The 24,864-nt window shown below is 41.7% G+C and overlaps 1 protein-coding gene across 1 annotated transcript in view; it reads left to right on the top strand.

Moving 5' to 3' along the window:
- JARID2 (jumonji and AT-rich interaction domain containing 2) overlaps positions 1–24,864 on the top strand; it is a 210,418-nt gene that overhangs the window by 95,287 nt on the left and 90,267 nt on the right. Inside the window, exon 3 of the mRNA XM_063160161.1 lies at positions 24,377–24,518. Coding sequence (XP_063016231.1) covers positions 24,377–24,518 — 142 coding nt within the window. The remainder of the gene's footprint in view (positions 1–24,376; positions 24,519–24,864) is intronic.

Here is a 24,864-nt window from a genome sequence, read left to right on the forward strand (position 1 = left end):
CCTCTTTTCCCTGGCCCTGTAGATGGTACTCCAGGCATGGCATGAAAATCACAACAGATGTGGTAGAAATGCCTAAACACCATTAAGCTGGGTGCTCCAACTCAGTGCCATGCATTATCTGCCAAAAGCTAACTAAGAGAGGATGGCAGCAGCTGCCAGCTGGGCGACCATGCCTTCCCTTAGACCACATCTCTTCTGACTCCTGCAGATGAAAGCACAGCAGCCCTTAGGGGAAGTGCTGTTGTTTCAGCTGCGCCTCTGTGTGCCTAGAGCGCTGTGGGTCTCCTTCCCTGGCTGGGTGTCTACTCAGCCTTCAATTGTGAACAAGAAAACAGCCCTCTTCATTCACTGTGATGGTTCAGATATACTGATAACTTCATCTCTCTTATTTCTGAAGGCTGCAATTAAGTACTGCAAGAAGGTTTTATGCTAACGTTTGTCTAGGGAGCTTTTCACTCCATCAGTGATGTGAGATTGCATTTGTTGACAGTGGGTAATGTCTGTCTGTCTCCTAAGCTTAATAGAAGATTGTAACTGTGCCAAGGACCCTTGTCTTTAAATGGATTTTAAAAATGCATTTACAGAAACAGAAATACCTCTTTCAACTTTGCAATATTTTCCCTTTACGTTCAGAGTAAACAGTCTTTTTGGCTAGTTTAAAATGTGATTAAATATAGATGTTTTCAGCTAAAAGGTTCAGAAAATAAGCATTTGAGCAAATTTGTCATGGCACTCAACATCACTTTCACTTTGGTGCTAGCTGTCAAGTGAATTGAAAGATTAACAAATAAATAACTAGATGTTTGAGTTGGGCTTCATTAAAATTTTCTAAATCTCTTTTCCTTTCTTTGTTTTCTAGAATAGAATTAATTTTGAGCCTGCCAGGGACTTGCTTGTTCATTGGCTGACATGGGTTCTTCTTTGCCTTTTCCATCATCACCATTTATAAAAAAATTTGCAGGCCAAATTATGCCCTCAGTAATGTCAAACGAATTTGATTATGTCCATCCAAATTGTGCTCCTGTCTTAATAAAATTTCAGTGTTTAGCAAGACTGATAGAAAATTTTCTTTCACAGGACACCCATATCCCTTTCCCCCTCAAATGTAACAGGGATGGATATTTCTTTAACCTGTGAAACAGAGAAATTGTGAAATTGATTTTCTTAAAATTTATTTCACGACCATATAAAAAACGCTTCTGTTGCTCCTGAGTGCATTTCTAGGCAAACAAATTCTAAAAATAATCTTGCCTCCTTGTATATTGCTAATCATAGGTAATAGAAAATGAAAATGGCAATGAGGGATCTGCAGAAGCGTGTGCATTATCTGTAGCAGACTGAGTTATTGTAGGCCTAAAATAAATAAGTTGAGGAAAGGTGAGAAAGAGTTCAGCAGTAGCTGATGAATCTGGCCTCCCTCCTTTCACCTCGTGCCTTTTGCTGGCTCTGCCATTTTGCTGCCCATGCAGTTCAGCCAGTCCAGAGTACTAACATGGCAGAAAACTAGCCCAGAAAAAAAATATTAAAAAAAAGAAGTGTCTTCTAGTTCAATAAACTACACATGTTCATTAAGAGGTTAGGTGAGCACCATGTGCTCATTTGGTGGAAATGGGGGAGCAGAGTACCTTGACTGAAAGTTGGAGGAAGAGGGTATCAGACTCCTCATCCCTTTTGATAGTAGTGAGCTGTTTGACCTGGCACATTCATCTTGTCTAACCACAGCCTTAGGATTGGCGCAGTCATCTCGTCTAACCACAACCTCAGATGCTAGAAGGGACAACTGTTGCCAGGAATATGAACAAAAAAAGATTCAGCTTAAAAGTTCATTGAAAAGTGCTTCACAAGTGTAGGCGTGGTTCCTCTTAAAAACAAACAAAACAAAAATCAGCCCATTGCCAGCTGGTCTAGGGAAGTGATTGTCCCGTTCTGCGCTGCGGCAGCCTCAGCTCAAGTCCTGTGTGCAGCTTTGGATGCCACAATATAAGAAATATATAAAGTTGCTAAAGAGTCCAAAGGAAGACTCCAAAGATGGTGAAGGGCCTTGAGGGGAAGCCATAGGAGGAGCAGCTGAGGTCACTTGGTCTGTTCCACCTGGAAAAGGGGAGAGCTCATCACAGTCTGTGACTTCCTGTGAGGGGAGGAGCAGGAGCAGGCGCCGATCTCTTCCCTCTTGTGTCCAGTGACAGGATTCAAGGGAATGGCCTGAAGATGTGTCAGGGAAGGTTTAGGCTGAATACTTGAAAAGGGTTTTTGACCGAGAGGGTGGTTGGGCCCTGGAACAGGCTCCCAGGGAAGTGATGATAGCACCAAGCCTGACAGAGTTTGAGAAGTGTTTCGACAATGCTCCCAGAAATGGTGGGACTTTTGGGGATGGTGCTCTACAGGCTGAGAGTTGGACTTGATAATCCTTGTGATTATCAAGGATTACTCAGGATATTCTATGATTCTATCAACCATCTCTAACACCTCCAAAACCCCACAAATAAATGCACCAAGAAAGCCCCACCCAAAACAAAAAAAGGATAAACCCACCACTTACATAGTGGTGAAATTTGTTGCATTGACTCTCCATGGGACAAAGCTTGGCCTGAACATCAACAGAGAAAACAGTTTTGTTTTCCTTGACTCAGGGTGGTTTTGCAAAGCTGATGCCTTGGGTTTGTTTTCTGTATTAGCAGTCTGGAAAGCAGTCTTGAGTGTGGACAGACAAACTTTTATTCTCTCTTTATCAACTGTAAAATCTCCAGCCTAAATTTACACCATGGCATCTTTTTGGCTGGTATTTACAACCAAAATAATTGTGGTGGTTTTTTGTCATAGGATTGCCAGATCTGTCCAAAATTGTACCTTTTGTCAATCCTAGTTTGCCTGTTTTGGAAATGAGAATAAGACATACCCCTGCATCTGTCATTAAAATAGCATGCTCCATTTTATTAAGAAAGTAGGAGTGTAATGGGAAATAAAATGAGTATTACGAGTAAGTGCAGAGAGAAGTTTCACACATACACACAGTGTAATGCAGTTTACTGTAGTCAATCCTAGGGAACTGTATTTTCTGAAACTGTCTCTGCTTGGCTTTGAAGAAGGCTGTTGCTAATTATTTTTACACTGCAGTATTGAGCTTTTAGTGCAAGAATACACTTGAGTGCTTTCAGAGTATTAGAGAGAATAGTTTTCAGCCTTCAAGGGACTGTCTTGTGTCCTAGAACCTTCACAGCAGTTTGTATTTGATGTGGGGGCATTTTAGAAATGACTTTCTGTTTTAAATAGTTTGAGAACTATTTGCTCCAGCAGGACATTTCTGAGGCCATTAGGCTGTGTTTAATTGGAGCAGGTGTCATGTGTGCTGTAAGCCCTACTGTGTCAACCCTGGCAGTGAAGTGGTTTTAGAAGAAAGAGCAGAGATTCTGTAACTGCTGATGGGCACAGTAGCCAATTCAGCAAGTTGCCTGACACAGCTGCCAATGTACCATACTCTTCACCTCAAATGCCCTACAGTGTTCAGAAGCCTTGGCTTGTTAAGAGTATGGGATGACAGTCAGAGTGGGTTCAGGGATCCTTGTAGTGATGTGGAGTAAACTGAAAGCACCAGTAGACTGGCATCACGTTATTTTAGGTGTCATCGATCCACATCTGAATGTAGAATTTCTAATGTGAAAAGTAAGAAAATCAGTCCCCTTTTTAGAGCACTGAAACTCTTCAGGAATTAGTCACATTTGCTTTACGGCTCATAACAGCCTGGGAGATTGGTCTGTGCTCTGAGTGCATGCCTCCACATTTCAGTTTGGTTTCATTTGAATCTTTTTGGTTTAAAATCTGCAAGAAACCATTCTGAAATAACTGCTCTCTTTAAGTAACTGATGATGATGAGAGGTTCATCACATAGCAGATCCGTTCCAGAGCTTGTGGGTGAATGTCTTCCAAAAAATAAATATAGCCTGGTACATATACTGTTAAGTCATAGCAGATTGCTTTCCATAGTAATAAATGTGTCTGCATTTTTAAATCTTTGTGTGTATGTGTATGTCTGACTAGCATAGATTTATTACCAGCAGTTAAGGTGATGTTGTATTCAGAATTAGTTGAATACATGTTTTCAATAACATGCCTTTGATGCCCTTTGTTTCCCAGTTTAAATGAATTTAATACTGGGGGTGTTGTTCGTCAAGTCAAAGGTATGGAAGCCTTGGGCTTAGGGCAACAAGGGGTAACAGTGACAAGCTTAACTCATAAGTGTTTCTTCTGGTACCTCTGAAGGAATTTCCCTCTCTGAGTGCTAAAGACGGCTAAATTTCCGCCCTTATCCATCCTGTTTTCTCCCTGTATGAGACTGTTAGTGAGCATTGCAATCACAGTCAGGACCGTGTGATGTTTCAGATCTGTCCACTAAGAGGCTAACTCATTCCAGATAAGCCCTGTACAGGCAACATTCATTTTTTACTTTGCTCAGAATTTCCTGTGCTTTGTTCTGCATCTGTTTATGAAAGACTGCGTTATCTTTGAAAGCCTTCATCTTGTTTTCTTTATTCAAGCTATACGCTAAAATGGAAAAAAGGGAAGAGCTGGAAGGGGCCCAGCTGGAGCAATCTGCCAAAGATCCCACAGAGGGATGGAGCTGGCAGACTCCTGAAACCTCATCAGCTGACCTCTGATACAATTTGGGAAGCCAGGAGATAAGCCACTTTTCCTGCTAAAGGTTTGGCAGCCTCAGACAGCCATTCCGAGTAATGCCTATAAAGACCGCACCAGAATTTAATTGCATTTTTCTGCTTCTTCCTTCATCCCTCACTCAGCTTCAGTACTTCAGTAGTGGTTGACCTCAAAAATATTTCAATTCAGCCTCTTCTTAGTCTTTGTGTGTGTGTGCACGTGTGTAAACAGACAGAGCTAAATTGCATCTTGACTTGCTCTCTTCCAGACAGATTGTCTCAAAAGCAGGTTCTCCCTAAAATACCTCCCTCAGACAGTGGTTGATGTCTCTGGTGCTGTGAAAGGTGACAGTGTTCCATGGCTGACTGTTTTTAAAGATGCCCTGCAAGCACCCCAGTTTTTTAAAGTTACGCCTCCTGTGTATGTGGATAGATTGAAAGAAGCTTAAAAGTGATGAAAATGGCACAGAAGGAGTATAGTTTTTTTCCTTTCTTCGCAACATGGGAAATTTCTTTCTGTTCAGGGTGGAAATGTTAGCAAGAGGGTGCAATGATAGAAGTGTGTCCTTTCATATCTATGTATTTTCTCATTGAGAAAAGGCATCTGAGTTGTACTGCCACATGAACATACAGGTATATTGGATGGACGTGGCTGAAGAGGAATTTCATCCCCTTTTTTTTCCCTGACACCTGCACCCTTGCTGGGATGTTGAGATCTTGTTTCAGAGCCTCAGGCTCTCTCTCGGTCTGTGGCCCCATATGCCAGAAGGAAACTATAAGATTGCATCGAGCCACAAACCTGAGGCTTGGTACAGGAGTGGGCTGAGGCTGAGGAGAGGCATATTCCTGTTACACAGTCTGTATGCAGGACTTAATTTCTCTCCCCTCCTCTTGGTTCCTGTGGTCTATCTGTCTGCAAACATGCTGTTTCTCTTCCAAGGAGAAGACACCTAACTTTTTAATGTGACAATCTATTTGATGGGGCAGTAAGCAAATAAGTCTGTTTTGCCAAGATAATAAAATCTGATGCTTTCTAGAGTAGTTGTTCTGCCTCTGCATCCGGGGAGGTCAGCAGCAATTACCTTCAGGTGGAAGTCATGAATAAGGGATAGAAGTTACAGGAATGTGGCTTGAATTCCAAATCTTCTTGAAACGTGTTTTTTAGCTGCTCTTCTCCCCCTCCCCAAAATCAATTGAAGATGGCCTTTTGTGCAACAATGAGGTCTGTGGTTAGGGACTAGTTGTCAAGTTTTATTTAGATGGAAACCTGTCCCAGAAGCGTTACTTCATCTCATTGTCCTGCAGGGATGAACTTCAAATGACAGTTTACATTTGCCTGGAACTGACCTTCTCTAATTGAAATGAACAAGGCTGTCTTACCTAAGTAGATAAACACAGCTCATTTGCAATTGTAGATTTAAATGCACTCTTTCATAGATTACCTTGGAACAGTATGGCACTGTCCTTGAATATTTAAAGTCTCATTAACAAGAGACCAGAATTGAAGAGTAAATGTTCTTTGTGAAAAAGAGGTTTTTGAGCTGCAAACTGGTGTTGATCTCTGCTAGGCTAGGGGAAAACTGTTCGGTACAAAGTCCCCTTTATGCCAGCATGGAAGGCGCTCCAATAAAACTGGCATGCAAAGTCATGAAGGTTGATTAACATCCACAGCATTACACAGGGTTATATACAAATACTCTGCTCATAAAGTAGAATAAATGGGCCGTTGGTTAAGGCATTGCTTAGCACAGAAAACCACCTTTCTTTCTGTTGTGGATCTAGGCTTCTGTCATTAACAGCCTGGAAAGCAGACCTTTTAGAAAGAGTTGATTAGAAAAATGAGTTTAAAAACTTCCTGCAAACTTGAATATTGGGGTTCATGGGGAAAGTTTTGCAGACTGTCAGATTCTCTGGCATAACTGGATATCGAGATGATTCTGGATTGCCATCTGGCTGGATCAAAATTATAACTGCTCAGTTATTTTCTATTTAAAATAATTTTGGACTTGCTGGGGATAGTCTCATGAAAACTAGATTGCAGGAAAACTTAAAAAGGGACAGACTCTTGTGAGAAAGAGTCTGCTCTTTAGTCTATGCTTTCCTGCTTCCAGGAGAGGTTCTACCAGGACAAAGGGCTCAGAAATCTTACCAAGGTTTTAGGAAAACAACTTTCAGGTTTTTTTCTGTGGCTGATGTCCCTCCTGACCTTTGTTGACTAGGCAGTTCTTCAGGCAGCAGGAATGAGAATAGACTGAAGGAAGGTGGTGTTTTCCATGCTGTTTGTTTCCCTTTACTCAGGTTGAAAGCAATGGAAAAGTACTGGTTTGGTGTCCTCTGATGCTTTCCCTCATTTCCCTAAAGTACTAAGGACAATAGGAAGGATCTCACTGAACTTTTGGTGGTGTGTCTATTTGCTCTAAAGTTGAATTCTGTTCTGCAGCTCAAAGGAGGTGGTTCTCAGCCCCAAGGTTTGGGAGCAGGCAGTGGCAATTTCAGTAGGATTTGGCGAATTCCTGCACTATGAGGAGGGGGGAGATGCCCTCTATAAGGGGCAGATTTTGTCCTGATGTGGCCTTTTCAGCACAGAAGATTATCTGGAGGATAGCAGTACTTACATAGGTCCTGCTCTTAAGCCTCGTGGGGACATGCCAAATGAAAATATGACTTCAGCAGAATTAATTTGCTAAGGTGTAAGAAACTTCTGTTTCAAAAGGGCACACATTTCTCTCTGCTCCCTGCCACCCCTACTCCAGAGCTTGGAGCTCAACTGACCCATAGGTACTGTTGTGAGGAAAAACTGGGGTATGGCCCTTCTGATTGACCCCTCAACACAGAGCTCATCTGAGAACTTAAAGAAATATGCTCACTTAGTCAGAAAATACAGAGAAGAACAAAGGGAAAGCTGCTGGAACCTCATGGATTTTAAGAGCTTACCACATTTTGCCTCTCAAAATTCACTGAAGTGCTATCGATGTTTAACTCTACACTTAAGTTTAACTTGCAGTTTTGCTGTACTTACTAACAGCTTTGTGCAGCACATGTTGCTGGTTGCATTTGTGTCATCTCTAAAAGCAGAGCATCCACAACATGCGTAGGTCCCCGACACACTGATGCATGGCTTCCTTCAGAATCAGGAAGAAACTGTTCCTCGTCCAAATCTGGCAGCGTCTGCTGCCACTGCCTGTCGGGAGAGATACTCCTATTTATACCCCTTGCTCTCTGTGAAATGTAGGTCAGGATTTTTAGCTTATGATTGCCCATAGGACAAATAATTTTCAGATACTTCCATGTTATTACCGGACAATTAGGAGTACTTCCTGTCTGTTTATCCGAGCTCTTCATCTTCTGTTGACAACCTTTTTCCTCCTTTTTAACTGGAAGGAGGAAAAGGTGTTTTGCTGTTTCTCAGTGTACATTTCCTCTACAGCAACTTGTGTTTTTTATTCTGTCTTTGTCCTCTTATTTCTTGGGCTCCCTTTGAAGTGTGAGGACCTGTTCCCGTGCCATGCAGTGCCATGCCGTGCCGGCAACTCCAGGCTGCTTGCTGCAGGCTCAGTGTTACAGCCATGGAGATTTCTTTTTCCTTTCCCCCACCCCAACTCCTGGGCCATCCAGCCTAATGTGAGAACAGATTGGCCTTAGTATTTGGAGAAAAGATCTATAATAAGCACAGGGGACATGCTGGTAAAAAGCATCAGCATGGTATACCAGCTCTGTTGGAGTACTGACTGTACATTAATTCTCTAACTTATAATTAGCTATATTAAATTCCAATTTTCTGAAAGGAGCCATTATCAAATAACACTCTGTTTGAAATCTCAAAGAAACATAAGGAATGAAAGCTTAGTCCTCTTATGCTTTCATCTTTCAGAAGCAATCCCTATCTCAACATCTTGACCTACATTTTCTTTTTACCCTCTCCAAGAAACATTGTGTGGATTTAATGTCTCAGAAGGGAGGTAAGGTTTTTTTTTAATGCGTGTGTATGTGTTGACATATAAAGTTTGGGAAAAACAATGAGGCCTTCATGTCCCCAATGACTTTTTTTTCTTTTCCTTAAGGCTTGAAAGTATTTTCCATGGTATCTCTGAGGCAGATTTTCATTTCAAAACGCAATTAAATGTAGAAAGTCCAACCTATTATTTTATGGTCCACTTATACAAATCTTGCTTCTGCCACATTTCCTGATTATACATGGCAGTAGAAAAATAAATTGGCCTTTCATTCCTTCTTGCCTCCTCCTCTCCATTTGCATCTACTGGTACATTTTCTTTTTATGATTAAACAGAATGGTTTTTATGTTTGTTTGTTCTGTGGGAGACGGTATGTTTAAAATACTGGGTTTGTTCCCATTGGTTCTCACCCTTACTGTGTAGCTGTTAACAGTTTTACCTGTGAGTTAGGCTTTAACCTGGGTGTCCTGAGCATGCGCAGGAGCAAAGGCTGTCAGTACTGCTTTCCCATTAGATTGGTCCATCGTCCCCTGTTCAAAAGGTATTTCCAATACTCAGGTGTGCTTGATGCCATCTCTCTGCTTCATCCCACCATGTGCCTTAATGTCCTGTCTTCTCCAACTGTAGGATGAACATTGCCATGGCATTGCCCTATGTGGGAACAAGGAAAATTCTTCTGCCTTTTGTTCAGTGGGGTTTTTCTTGGTTTCGGAGGGGGCTGGTGGGGGTGTGTGTCTTACCACTCATAACACATAAAGTTGCTAAATGCTTGCTTAACACTAACACTATTTAGTAGTCCTTGCAGCTTGAAAAACATTCTAACTCTAGGAAGACTTTGTTTGAACTGTTTCAGTTTAATATGTCTGTGCAGCTTTTTATTCACAGGGTACTGTGAATGTACAGAGGGATTCCATTTGTCTTTTTTCCTCCTCCAGTATTGTCACATTGAAATAGATTTAGGCGGTGTTTTGACTATCAATAATGCACTTTTGGCCCTAGATCAGGGGATTTTTTTTGATTGTAGTAATACAATGGTGAACTTCAGCATACTCACAGCCTCTTGGGTATATTTTGAAAGCTCATTTACCTCTTTAACATATATTTCTATGCTGTTCCATTGCATGTACCTCCCACCCCCTCACTCCTATTTCTCTGATGCTGTACTTAAAACAAGAAATATGCTAATGGGTGTTAGCCTTCCATTACACCAATGCATGAAAGGAACATTCTATGTAATGGGTTCTTGGCTGGGGAGGAGGAAACAGTATTCTTAAAAAATTGCAAGATAGTACTTTATCTCCTTTGCTTATTTGGAAAGATGAAATCATTAAATGCACATCAGTGTATAGTCTTGACTGTATAAGTGTGTGTTGATGGCTGTTCCAAGATTTCTATTAAGTCAGGAAGCTGCTAATGCTGTTTCACTTCCTCTTCTGATGCCCTGAAACATGAGCAAAAAAAGCTGTTTAATAGCAGCAGAATGTTTCATGGTGGTGGAATTTAACTCCTCTGGGGGCTGGTTTGTCGGGAAGTCTCCTTAACATTTCAGAAGCCTTTTCTCCAGCATCAGGTTTTCAAGTGGCTGCCCCCCTACCCCAGCTCTCATCTCTTCCCCCTGTGGTTTGCCTGTAGAGCTCACAAAAGGGAGGTGAAAGTAAGGTTAAGCTGCTGGTCTCAAGAGCTGGAAATAGAGATGGAAATTGCTTGGCTTGTGAGGAGCCTTTCCTTAAAGGCTTTTACAGCACTGATTCCTGTGCGGAAGCTTCAGAGATCTGCAAAGATAATGCTGGCAGAAATCAGATGCTGTCCCCCCAATTAAAACAGGAGCAGTCTCCATGTACAGTGTGTCAGGTGGCCGAAGCTGGCGTTATCCAATGCCTTTTACGTTGTGTCGGCTTGCTTTGCCCTGTGCAGCATTCCTGCAGTGAGATCCTCGGAGCTCAGCTGATGGCTGAGCACAGGATCCTCCTGCTTTATCCCCTCACCTGCTCTCCAGTCGCTGCAGTGCTGGCTCTGGTCTGGGAGGGGAGGGATTGATTTCTCCTAAGTGTCTTCCAGCTACAGAATTATTTCCTGGCGTGTGCTTTTGCACTGCACGTTCCCAGCAGGTAGGCGGCCGCGGTGCATCAGAGAGATGTCCACCAACCTCTGCCACTGCTGTCAGCACTGCATAGGAATGGGCTGGGATCCCTACCTTGGGCAGGGTCTCCGTGCTCACACAGAGGTGGAATGTCATTGCTGATGTGCACACACATAGCAGAACAATTTGTTAATTTGTGTCAGGCTTTTGTATTGCACTTGTGCTTTTCAGTTTGCTGCAGTTGGTCTCAATGTTTTACTGTCACGAGCCTCCTCTCCTCTGACAATAACCCTGCAAACAGATTACAGGGGTCTGAGTGCAACAGCAGAGTAGTTCTTCATCCCAAGCACGGAGTGTACTCCTCTGACCTTTAATTTTAAAAAGTGAGGAAATTTTACTACTCACTTGCCTGCCCCTACAAGAAAAAAAAAAAAGGAAAAAAAACTCCCTTCCCCTGAGAAGATAAAAATACAGATATGCAACAGATTTCACAGTAAGATAGGTGGATTTTTTGATTTTTTTCTAAGCATTCTGCTTTTGCAAATATGGATGAAATAGTTTTACTTACTGTATGGTAAAAAAAATAAACTTTCTATGACTTCACTACTGTTTCATGTGTTAGAACCATGTCAAGTGTTTTAAATAATATATTTTTATAATCAATTTAGCAAGCTAGATGAGAAACCAGTGAGAAGGAGTAAGGCATCCTAAAAGATCAAAGGCTGAGTTTTGGGAGCTTTCCAGGTGGTTGAATTTTCATGTTGCTTTACAATATATTGTAGATACTTTCTGTGAAGGAAAGGAAATCAGTGCTGGGTTGATGGCACCAAGGGGAAGAGTTCTCTGCCTGGAAAAGCAACTCTGGTTTTTCCCTGAAGAGAGCTCCCTTTCCCTATTAGCAGCGAGGTGCTGAGCCTCAGGGATGACATTTAGGGTTACAGACAAAAGCCTTTGAAACCAACAGCTAAAAAGAAATGTTTGAGAATTGCTCAGGCAGCTTGCTCCCCTCCCTCTTTCTGGGATGTCACAGGGCCTTATGCTGGCCTGGTTGTCAAGTCTACGTTTAGGCTCTGAACAGACATGTGAGCACTGGGCTGGCAGGGAATTTGAGGTCTGGCTGCAGGCAGTGCCCACATCCCTGGCATTGCGGGAGGCAGCCTTCCTCCCTGCCTGCAGTCCAGCCAGACTGCCCTGGCCTCTGCACCAGGGGAGGGCTCTCTGGCACGGTGCTCAAGAGGCTAGGGTGATATGTTACAAGTGTCTGTGACCTAATTTTTTTTTAAGTCAGTGGATATTTAATTGCTGTAAACTTGGAGATCGTAATTCAAGTGCTTGGTAGAATGAGGTGACGTGCCAGAGGAAAAAAAAAATCCTTTGTCAGCAAAAGAGGTTGACAGGTTGACTCTTGGAGCTGACTGATGGATGGTCTGAGAGTTAGAGAAGGCACATTCACTAAAAAGTTATTGAAAATATGGAGCAAAAGTAATCAAAGTGGTTTAATTCAAATATCTGCTATATGTAACTTGAGTTCATGTACAATACGTAGAATTTAGCTCAATTAATTTTTCCCAGGACAGGATGAGGACTTTCCTTCTCCTTTTCTTTGACTGAAAGTTCAGAGTACCTCCAGTGAAGGGAGGGCTGAATCCAAGCTCATATCTGCTGGCTGCACGGGACAATCACTGTCACTCCATTGACAGGCTGTGCGTTCTTGCAGCAAGCAGGATCCCCATCGCTCATGTCACATTAGGGGGAAAAATTTTCTCTCTGTCTGGAGGGCTGCCCATGCTCCTGGCAAAAGTCATGGAAGGCAAATCCTCAATGACATGCATTAAAATATCAAATGGGACTATGCAATTAGAAGTATGTCATTCAACGTTTGCTTTTCACAGCTTTTGTCACAGAGGCACAGAATTAGAGACAATTAAGCAGAGGATAACCTCCCCAAAAGGGCTTTCTGGCAGTTCTCTTGTCTTTTCCCCATCCTTTTTCTTAGAGCACACTGCTGTGCTGGAGCCCTCCTACTCTTTCAGAATCTGCTGCCTTGTTTACTTTTGAGATGTGTGTAGAAGCCAAGCCATACATTTATGTCTCTGATAATTTTATTTAATTTGGTTTACTTGAGAAAGAAGTAACTCAGACTCTCTGTTCTTGCAAATGGAGGAGGGCCGTCCCAGTCCATCAGAGTGTTGATGTTACATAAGAGCCATGCTGCGTTCTTATCTCCTGCTGCCAGCTCTTCAGGCTTCTCCAAAGACTGCAGCAGAGGGCTGGCCTGGCCCCTGCCTGCTCCTGCTTTCACCAGGGGAGGTGCAGGGACCGAACACCAGTTCCAGAAATGGGCTTTTCTTCATCTCCATCAACCCAGAGCATATGCCCAGCCTGTTTGTGTGATCCCTTACCACAGATCACTGGGAACTGTGCTTTCTTAGAGGAAAAGCACGTAGGAAGTGTTCACCAAGACGCTGTTCGCTGTTGTTCCCAGTTTCATGCAGATATGCAGTTTTCAAATTACACAATCTGTAAGGGTTTCCTAGAAATCTTAACAAATACAGCCAAGCCTTGCTAAGCCTCTAGGTTTTAGTAGCACATTTCTTCCTTTTCAGGCTCACAAGAATTCATTGTTACTGAGACACTGCATGCCTTTTTATTTCCCTTGTTGTTTTATTTGCATATTCGTAAGTTGTATTTTCTTCCAATTAGCAGGCTCTTCCTTGCTTTACTGTGTTTGCCTTCACCTTCTTTCTTCCTCCTTCTGTTATACTCTGTGGAGACACAATTACTAATTTTTACTTTCCAGTGTAGAATAGCTGCTGTCTAGAGACATGCTCTTGGCACAGCTTTCTTTCTCATGTTACTTAAAATATCAGAATGTCTTTTTTAAATTTTCTTTTTCATCTTTACTAATCTGTCTAGTCCCTAGGTGCCAAGGTATGGATATTTTTGAAGTGTGGATTTATTGCTCCTTTGTCCATCCATACCTAGTGGAAACTTAACTCTTCAACAGGATGAGTCAAAAGGCATAGCCCTGTGGTGCTGGGCTAGGGGGAAATAACTTCACTGAAAAATGGGACTGCTGTGGCATATTGCAGTTAAGTTAGCTTTGTAAAAGTGCTTCAGGAAGGAGAGGAATTGCCCTCACCTATTGACATGAGTGTGACAAAGACCTGAAACAGCGATTAGCTTGTTTTACTTCATTCTAATTTAGCAGTGTCATCCATGTTCTTTCCCTCACATGGCAAGTATGTGGAGTGAAAGACAAGTAAAAATACTTAGGAAATAGTCAGTAACTTTTCTCCAGATAGCTCTCAAATTGATAAAACAAACAAACAAAAAAGTTGGAAAGAACAAAAGGAAGAACAAAACATTTTAAAAATGAAATTATTTCTTTCACAGATATATTGCAGTATTTCTTTACTCTCTCCCATGGGGTGTCACCCCACTGTTTTTCCATTCAGCTGTAAAATTCCCCAGGAAAGGCAGGGTAAACAAGACATAGTGGTTTTGCCATAAAAACCAAAGAAGAATTTATTTGTCCCTCACTGATAATTTTGTTAATACCTGACAACTTATACTTTTCTCTATCTCAGTGGTTATGCCGATATTTCAGTTGCTGATACTCTTGAACTAAATGGAGATAAATTATATTTTTTTGTGGACCTGCTTGTGTCTGGAATTTCTAATAAAATGCAGGTTTAACTCTGTTTCCAGGCTGCATATGAGAGAAGGTGTCTTATAGGACAGATGCAAATCTAAGGGCACTCTACTCCAGAAATAAAGCCACTCTATCCAACACCAAAATCTATGCAAAATCTCACACCACTGAGGGATGTGAATTACACCAGCCCTGTGTCTCGTGTCATGATTACTGTTTGTAGCCCTCCCTGTGTTTCACTGTGGAAGCTGGGCTCACCACCTTTATTTTACAGTTGGGTGAGCTGAGGTGCCTGGAGAGGAGGTGGCATCTCCAGGGGCACCTGCTTGGCAATGGCTGCATCTGGACAGAGTCCAGGTCCCTGCATCCTAACCAAGCTCTCTTCCTGGTGTTGGTGTTCCTGTTTTTCTGCTGAAGGCTTCATGCCTTTTCTGACTACATATCTGAACATCAAAGGTCTATGGCTCACATTTGGAGTCCTCTTGTTCCTTTGAAGCTTTCTGACTGCAGTCAGAGGAGGCTGTGGGACTGAGGTAGATTTGAGTTGTGTGCAGCAAATAGTGTGATTCCTTGTCAAAGAACAGGAAGAGTACATGGTGCTCGTTTCCCTGGTGCTAAAAGGGAGTGTTTATGGCATCATAAAATTGACTGTGTTTGTTTGTCAAAACTTAATGGTCTTTACACACCCTGGCACCAACTTACCAGAAATGCTACTGCTCTCCCCTTATCATACAGCTTACAGGGGCAATTGGTAGGAACTTGATAGCCCAATGGTACAATATAACACACAGTGAGCAGCTGGTAAGGTGGTGATCAAGTCTCTTTCCTCCTTTCTGTTCTGCTTCATTCAGGACAGCTCTGGCTTTTGGGTTTGGGGGACAATTGTTCCTTAGGTTTCCTTTCCCTCAGCCTCCTCTCCGTAAAATTAAGAAGAATATTGCAAAAAAATCCAAGAGTAGCCATTTGTGATTTTAAGCTATGACTTAGTTGTCTGCATTTGTAGGAAGGGGGTTGAAGAGAAATGAGTCTGTTCCCCCAGCTTTTTTTGGGTCAGCATTACTGCTGGTGTCTCCCTCACCTGTCAATGAACACCTAGCTGGCTGCTCAGCCTGTTTGTTACTCTTGATCCCTCCCTCATCCAGGCCACACCATCATGGAGCCCAGGCTATGGCCTCCATTCTGCCATTATAAAGCATAAAGTTCTAGAAGAGGTCATGTGTTTACTTGGAGGAATGAGAGGTTGAGAGTTTTCATTGTTTCCTTACAAGTGGAGAAATGTCTTTAATCGGAGAAGTGTGTCTCTTTGAATACTTAAAAAAAACCAGCCCAAACTTAAAATAACAGAAGTATGGACAAATATCAGGTGAGGTTTTTCTCTATTTATACAGTGCAGACATTGGGAGGCATTTTTGGGGTGCTTTATTAGTTTCTTTTGTTTTAAATTTCCTTCAGGTGCATTTTTCATAAATCAAACTGGGGCTTGAAGTATGTAATATGGCCTGGAGTAGTTTCCTGGCAGAATTAAATTAGGTTCATTTTTGACTGTTGTATTCCTGTTTCTATGAGTTAATAGCATCCCAACCTCAGTCCAAACTCCCCCAGATGAAAACAAAACACCATAGAAAGTGCTGTGTGGAAACAGAACCGTTAATTTCGATTAACACAGGTAATGGACTAAGATGCAGGACGCAGAGGCACAAAATGTCCTTGATTGCTTAATAGTGGTTTTGGATGGAGCTGTAATAGGAGTAAGGAGCTTCTTTCAACCTGTATTATTTAATCAGTTCTCTTTGGTGATCTGGTCTTCTGACGGGCTGACAAACCCATCTTTTGCTGTCATGTCGTTCATGCTTGGCTTCTGTGGTAATGATGTATATCTACATATAAAAGCACTCTTCTAGTCAGTTATGAAGACTGTACAAGCTATTTGCTAACAGTCTTTGGCATAGTGGTACTGCTTTATGCATATGCTCTGTTATGTACCACAATCAACTTAATGTCCAGTGGCTTGTCATCTGAAGAGCCCACGTGCTGTTAATTACCATCATGGTGGCAGCACAGAGCATCGTGTAGCATAAATGATGATGGTTTCATTCTGTGGCTTTTTTATTTAGAGGCAGAAAATTGTTGTGGTTTTGCATTACCAAATTAGATGAAAATAGCCTTATGACAACTATCTTAAAAAAAGTGGACAGGGAATTCATATCTTTTATCCCAGAGAAAAATGTGGTTTGTTTTGTTTTTAAATTATGTCACTATCATGAAAACCCCATTCTTTAGTCTCTGAGATAACCAGAGCATGAAAATAGGCCTTATTTTTGAAGCATGTTGTCTGTTTAATATGTAATGTGATACCTTGTCATGCTGTGACAATGTGACAGATGGCATTTGCACTATAAAACTAAATTATCTTTTGTGCATAGCTATACAACAGCTAAATACAGTGACTCAGTACAGTGTGCTGATTAATGCAGACTGCAGATGTTTTAGAGATACCCGTGTGTTTAAACTTAGCATCAAATGATTAATGTATTTATTTAACATGTCTGCCAAGATTTTGGTAGTGCTTCAGCACACAGTCTAGCGTGTAAAGGATGGTTTTGGTAGAAGTCAAATTTAGGATTACAGACAATGCAATATAGATTTTTATTACATGCAACTAGCTGGCTGTTACTTATAAAAAGTGGTGAAAACAGTTAATTAATTATAATATGCAAATAAACTTGTATATAAAGAGATAGCTTATAAGAAACTGTAGCACTCTGTAATTCAAAATTGTTTGGGTTGAAAATGACCTCTAAGATAATCACATTGAAGTGTCAACCCAGCACTAACCTGTGTTCCAAAGTGTAACATACATATACACATCTTTTAAATACCTTCAGGGATGCTGCCTCAACCACTTCCCTGGGCTCGACCAGTGCTTTTGAGCCCCTCTTCCATGAAGAAATTTTCCAGATATCCATCTAAACACCCCCTGGTGCAACTTGAGGCTATGTCCTTTTGTCGTATTGCTGGCTGTCTGGGAGAAGAGACCAACCCCAACCTGGCTACAGCCTCCTTTCAGGCAGTGGTAGAACACAATAAGGTCACCCCTGAAACCCGTTTTTTCCAGGCTCAACAGCACCCTCAGCTGCTTCTCAACAGATTTGTGCTCCAGACCCTTCCCAGCTCCATTTCCATTCTCTGGACACACTCCAGCCCCTCAATGTCTTTCTTGAGGCGAGGGGCCCAAAACTGAACACAGCACTCAAGGTGTGGCCTCACCAGTGCTGAGTACAGGGGGCAATCACTGCCCTGCTCCTGCTGGCCACTCTGTACACACACAGGTGTCATCCTGGCTGGTGCAGGCCAGCATGCTGTTGTTGGCCCTTTGATCACTGGGCACAGACTGGCTCTTGTTCAGCCAGGTGTCAAACAGTGCCGCTAGGTTCTTTTCTGCTGGGCAGCTCTCCTGCCTCTCCAGATCCCTCTGCAGAACCTTTCTACCCTCAGCAGGTAAATGCTCCTGCTCCTGCTGGTGTTGTGTGTGAAGTGACTGAGGGTGTCCTCAGTCCCCTTGCCCAGGTCTTGGATGAAGGTGTTAAACAGGGCTGGCCCCAACACTGAGCCCTGGGGAGCACCACGGGTGTCCAGCTGCCAACTGCATCTCACTCCATTCACCAGCACTCTCTGGGCCCAGCCATCCAGTTTTTAACCTAGCAAAGAGTGCACCCATCCAAGCTTGAGCAGCCTGCTTCTCCAGGAAAATGTGTGGGAAATGGTGTGAAAGACTATACTGAAGTCTAGGTAGGCAATATCTACAAGACTGAAGGAAAACAAGAGGTGTTTGTGAGACACCAGTCTATTGCTGGTTTTGATATGTGTATAGAATATGTGTGAAACATTCTGTACCTCTGTGAAATAGGTGGCCAGAGTAAATATTCAAAGAGATGAAAACTTATAGATTAAGATAATTCCTTCCTCCCCCCCCGCCTCCGCACTTTAGGCATAGAATTCATGTTGGTGATCTTCCATGGTGTGGTTATGCTCAAGAGTTTGTCTGTGTTCAGGTGGTGCTGAACTTCCAGACCATGGTGTGGAGTGGTTAACCTTCAGACTTTATAGCACTGCAGCCAAACCCTTTGTTTTCTAACTTTTGTGCCAGCTCTCCTAAATGGGATGTTAAAGAAAGAAAAAATCACTAATATTTTTAAACAAAATAACAAAAAACTTTCCTATACAACTCCCAAGACTGCACAGCTGAAATTTGGACAGGCATATTACTCCATAAGGGAACAGAGCTTTAGCTCCATGCCTATGTGTATACAATCTCTGCTATTTGTTACAGGCTCTCATAAGGATCATTGTCATGCTAGCATGGTGACAATGCTGTCTTGAGTAAATCCCTTTTTAAACTTACTGTAACTTGTGTTTGTTTTACTGCTTGCCCTGGAGACTGGACTTTTTTACCAGCCCAGAGTGGTTCAGCTTGCAGGGATTGGGGAGGAATGCAGGGAAGAGATGCCAGGAGGAAACCAACCCAGAATCTGTTGGCAGTGGGAAGAGAGTGTCCCTGTATAGTCAAGAAACACCCAGGAGCAGAGTTACACATTTCACATATTGTTGAGATCTGCAGGATGGCTCCTCTGGACTGTGGACCCTCTGATGTTATCTGATATAGAAAGCTGTGAATATAGTCATGTTGAAATTGTCTTTGTTTAGGTAATATAATGGTTTTGATATCTTCGGCTTGTGTTTGTGGGGTGTTGAATACTGATTTTCCTAGCATAATGGCTTTGTGGCTTGCCTCTGACTGTGGGAACTGACTGGAAATACAATTGAATGTATTTTTTTTCCCTAAGCTGCCTTAGGACTGTGAAACAGTGAGCTAAAATAGGTGTTGCTCTATTGTAAGAACATGGAAATGTTCATGCTGAGATGCCTTGTTGGCATTAGAGTAAGTGATGTGGAAATAGTGTTTTGGAAACATTGTAAAAGTCTTTTCATCCAACCACTTAGTTAACTAACCACATGATGCTGAAATTTGCTCAGATGCTCTCCTTTGGTTTCCTGATTATTCAGTAACTAATAATGAAGAACATACCAGTAATTGCAATCTCATCTATTTTTAAAATCAACTAACTCCAAACCCTCCCTTACATTTTTGCTGTCTTCTCTTATGTTGCTGCTTTCTGCTCCTCTCTTCCCCAACAATTTTCCTTCTGTTCATTTATAGTTAGCATCATTTTTATTGTAAAAACAGGCCTGCGTGTGTTCCCAGGTATTGGGATTTTGCATCACATCTTCAGATGCTCCCAAGACCTGTCCTGCAGGTGCTTGTCAGTCATCTCTCCAGATGACAACAGATGAGTTAGATCATGAGAAGAGTTTACAAGAATTGTAGATGGCTGCCAGAAGTGTGTGTGTATCACCAAAACCAGTAAGGTCAGCAAATGTGTACCAATGTAAATGAAGCCCTGCCTGTGCTGGAATAGTTATATCTTACTTGCTAGGCTCTTACGAGAAGCAATCCACTTGAGTCAGCACAAGCCCCTTGTAATAAGCTAATTTAAGGAGATTTAGCTATTCTTTACATACTGTTTTTGGTGAGCAGGACATTGCAGTTGCTGGAGTAGGCTCAGCAAGCCCTCTGCTCAGCTAACAACTACAAAGTTGGAGGAGCAAAGGGGGTGGTGGGCTGCCCTGGGAGCAGGAGGGAGTGTGCTGTGTGCAGGTTGTAAAGCCATAATATCCATATTCTGTGAGGGTCACCCGAGAGGGTTTGGCTCGGCTCTCATAGCAGAGCCCTTCTGCATGTGAAAAAACAAACTTGTAGCCACAGACAGATTGGAAAACATTCAGTGTGGAAGGCAAATAAATAGGAGGTGATAGAAGTCTCTGTAATAATGTCTAGTATGCAGAAAGGGCTTTTGTGCTTTCTCTGGCTTGTAACAGAATAGATGAAAAAGTGACATTTGCTGCTTTTTCTCAATACTGAGAAGTGGAAATTCTTTTTTTTTTTTTTTTTAAGCAGCCTGTATCTAAAACTGTGATTTGGTATTGCAGCGTTTGTGGAAGTTTAAAAACGAATTCAGCAAAACTGTGAAGTTGACATTTATGTGACTAAGATACATTTTAGAGGGGATGTTAAGATCTTCATGGTTTGATTTTAAGCTACCCTTTGTAATTATTAGGAATTAGTAATTGGCCTTTCTCTGAAGGCGTCTAGTCTTGATCAGTTAGAACCAGAACAGTGTATTTAAGGGATCATAGATGTCATTTGATACACGAGTTCCTGTATTGTGACTTAATTAAATAATTCATTATTACTGACTTAATTAAGGCAGTGTTTATTCAGCGACTTTGAACCGTTCATATTTCAGTTCTTTTTAAACTTTGGCAGCAAATATTCACTGCTTCTCTGTATATATAAATTATTATTTCATGTAAGTCATTTTAATATATGAAATCCTACACTGACTTATAATGCAAGTTGCTGTGCTTTCAGATTTAATTTTAATGAGGGTTTTTTTAAAAGTCTAATTTGACTTTTAAAACAAACATTTTTCTATTACAACAATATAGTCTTATTTTTATCGACCCCGATTTATTCTGCCAGTTATTCAGGTCTGGTGGTTGGTCATGAGTCCAGCTGCCAGGGGAGAAGACAGTGAGAACTGGGGCTGAGATGAGCCTAGTGGGCAAGGAACAGGCTCTGCCAGCTCTTCAGCAGCTGAGAATGTCATGGGCTTTGACAGGAGCCAGGGCTTGCTGGCATTGTGGTTTAGAGGTTGAAAGGCACAGCCATAGAAAAGCAGTAGAGGAACTATTTGTCCCTTTGATTTGAGGGCTTGCTGATTCCTTGACTGTTGCTGAGTGCTCTCAAGTAGCCACTCCTTGGAGTTGTTCAGCTTTCCAGACTATGCAAAAGAGTGTTTTCTCACTCAGCTGCTTTTCTCTCTTTTTATACATACACAACTGCAGTACTCAGCTTTTAAGAAATATGAATGCCTGCTGCTTCCTGTAGTGTGTTTGGTTGGTCTTGGAGAGTCAAACCCACATGGGTTGATGCTCCTTACATGCACCAAGCAGACCTGTATATCCTGTCCACTGCACTGAGGCCAACTCATCATTGGTGATAGGAGTGCCTGAGCATCACACGGCAAAGCTGTGAGGTCCCCATCCTGTCCTGAGGCCTCCAGACCTTTCATAGCTCCCAATTGATGCACAGCAGTAAAGAATATGGCTTATTGCAGTTAGAGATAACAGGAATGGCGTTTGAAGGAAAAGGTATCTGGGGGCAAGCTGAATGCATTTGATATAAAAATGATTGAGTGGCAATAAACTTTATAACAGCCTGCTTCAGCATGTACTTTCTCTCCAGTGCTTGAAAGGAGGCTTTGGGTTGTGCCTTTCATCACTTCAGAGTGGATTTTGCAATTATGCTGGCCCTGAAAAACCTGTAGAACATGATACCCATTGCCAGTATTTATCAGTATCTCTGGTTTGTAGTTTTATGCCTCTGTTTTAGGGCACTTGTTTTAGTTGGTTCCAGCGGACGGTAGCTAACATCAGTTATGGGCAATATTACTGCAGCCTGGAATGGTGCTGCTTATGATGAATAATAGCTGGCAAACTGATACTTTTTTCCTTGAGGAACACAAATCATGCTTGTCTCCCAAGTGAGCTGATGGTTTGGCAAGGTGAAGGGATGAATAAAAATTGCCTTCCAAGTGCATGCAAGTTGACAGCCTGAAAGGTGATTTTCTTGACTCATATACTTCAGGTTCCTGGGTTTTACATATGGCAAGTCTCCAGAACAAATATTACTTTTGGAAAACTTAATCAAATTCTGCCATAAGAGTTAAGTTACTGAGTGTCAGGCCTCAAATGATATGCTTGATTTAGGCTTCTCTGGAGTTCAAAAATTGTAAATTTTATCAGCAGTGGTTTCATGGAAAAATGCAAAGCAAAAGTTGAAACTTTTATAAGAATAAACTTAGGCACTAGGGCTTTTAGTGGGGGTGAGTTCAGCATAGAAAAATAATCTGTTGAGTGTTTTTTCAAAGTTTGCCTTCATTTCCTTGGGAATGCTTTGAAGGGGATGCTGTCACCCCACGTCATATTGTGTTTTTACACTACAAACCCTTTTGTAGTATCATGTGCTGATACTGAAATTTGTTTTATTTGGTGGGTCACAGTTTGAGATCCCTTTAATGAAAAGGAACTATCAAAAGGAATTCAACAAAAGGGGAGAATAAATGTAAATTGGGTCATTTTACTTCTCCCCGATAGTCTTATGCTGGCTAGAAGAGACAGTTTAATGCAAAAATTGGTGTGTAGTTTCAACTTGTGCTTTATGTATTAGGAAAAAAAAATTGAGCTACCAGTTCACTGACTCTTCTGCAGAAAAAAAACAGAACATGTTTTTACTTTGTAGGCGCAGTTTTTAAAAAAGTATATGCAAAATCTGCAGCATGTGGCCACCACATAGCCCAAGTCAAGAGAAATATAGTGTAGTTCAGAATTAATATAAGCAAACTTTGTTTGGGAAAAGAAGAGATAGATATGAAGCAGGCTTTGGATTAGGATTTAAAAATGGGCACTCAGAGTGATTAGTTTGGAATTGGGGAGGTTCAGAGCCCATTGGCAGTCAGTGTGTCCAAGCAAGCAGTGAATAAATGGCCTTGTGGGGAAGGAACATTTGGCTTCAGCTGTGGCCAAGCTTCCAGGACTTAGAGACAGCAGCTGACTGGGGGAGGTGTCTTTGCTCTTGTTCTGGTTATGCTTCGTTGTCTCTTTTGAGGTGAGCTTGGTTGAACGCTTAGTTATGCAATGAGTAAATGCACTGGTGTGCTGGATGGTGATTTTCCTGAAAACTGGGTTCTGAAATGGTGTGGCACTGATACAGTGCTGGTGGAAATTCTTAAACTGCAGTTCTTAGTAAGTGTTTTCGGTGCAGTACTCTGGCCTGGCTCATCTTGGAAGGGGCAGCACAGCCCCCCACTTCCCCCCCATCTTCCTCACCACATTTTCTTTTCTAAGGTGCAATTATAGAGACTGCAATGGCTAAGGAATTTCTCTAAGGAAATACAGCTGTGAAACAAAGCTTTGTTATGTCATATCTGAAACTATTTGGGTAGAGAGGTGAGAAAGCATTCTCCTCGATAAAATTGTAGCTCCTCTGGTAATAAGCTCTTATAACAATAGTGAGCTAATAAAATTGTTTCCTCCCTCTCATCCCAGAGCCTGCTGAAGAGTATGCTACTATTTTAATTCTTCTTTAAGTATGAGTGGTTTCACTGCCTATCTGCTGTTGTTTGTGACTCATGTTATATTGTAGTTACTTGGTGGCATAGAATACACAACATTTGTTAAATGGTATGCTTGCAAAGTTCCAATGCTGTTTTCCATCTGTGTGACTCTGCTTGCTGTATTATTGCTCTAGGAGAGAAAAAGCACAAAAGGGAGGGCAGCTGTGGCCTGTGTACCTTTGCTGCCCTTTGTACTTTTTCTGGCAGTCTGGAGTTTATCTGTAGATGAGTGACACTTGGCCAGAGGAATCAAAGTCAGGAAATGGACATTTGATGTTCACTTATTTGGGATTTAGGATTTTTTTCAAAGGATCAAAATTGCAGTAGTTGGAAGCACCGGAATGAAGAGCAAGATGATGTCAAATTGAACCAAATGGTAGCTTAATTTTATATCAATCCACAGATAAATGCAAAATGCTCTCATCTATGCTAGTCATAGGAATTCTGTAAAAAAGGATAAACTTGACTAAGCTGTGTCCCTTTTTTGAATGTGACAGGATTATAAACACTATTGCAAACACTCCTATTAGAGTTATTTTAGATTGGGGTGTTAGAGTTAACCAAATGAGAAACAGGCAGGCTGGCAATTTTTTTTTAAGTACCTGTATGCAAAATCAATGTTATCAGTCTATCTATTTGCAGTTGCTTTGGGCATCAGCTCTCTATTGTAAGTGTCACATGTGAGTTTTTATAAAATCAATGCAGGTTTTGAATATTGTGTACTCCTTTGTCATGTTTTGCAGGACTTCTCACTAATGGCCAGTCTAAAGGATTAGGACCAGGATCAGAACAGCTGGAGAATGAGAAGGACGATGCATCGCAAGTGTCCTCAACAAGCAACGATGTTAGTTCTTCAGATTTTGAAGAAGGGCCCTCAAGGAAAAGGTCAGTAGTGAATTATGATTAAAGTAGAGCCTTTCTTCTTTGTCCCTTTTGTCTTAGACTGTTTTTTATGTTATCAGAAGGGTATGATTGCACCTACTGCCCTACCAGAAATGAACTTTCCAGCATGGATTTTCTCTATGAACAGCAAAGATATAGCAAACTTTGCTTCACCCATTGGTAGAGATGGTTCTTGTTGCTGTTTTGGAAAGCATGGAAAAGCAGTTGTTATTTTACAGTGGATGAATGCTAATTTAAATCCCTGAAGACTTTCTCCTCTCCTGGCTTTTGCCTCTCAGGCCATGTCAATATGTATGTGTGTGCAATTTCAAGGAAAGCATCACTAAAG

Source organism: Melospiza melodia, chromosome 1, assembly GCF_035770615.1.
Source record: "Melospiza melodia melodia isolate bMelMel2 chromosome 1, bMelMel2.pri, whole genome shotgun sequence".
Lineage (NCBI taxonomy): Eukaryota > Metazoa > Chordata > Aves > Passeriformes > Passerellidae > Melospiza > Melospiza melodia.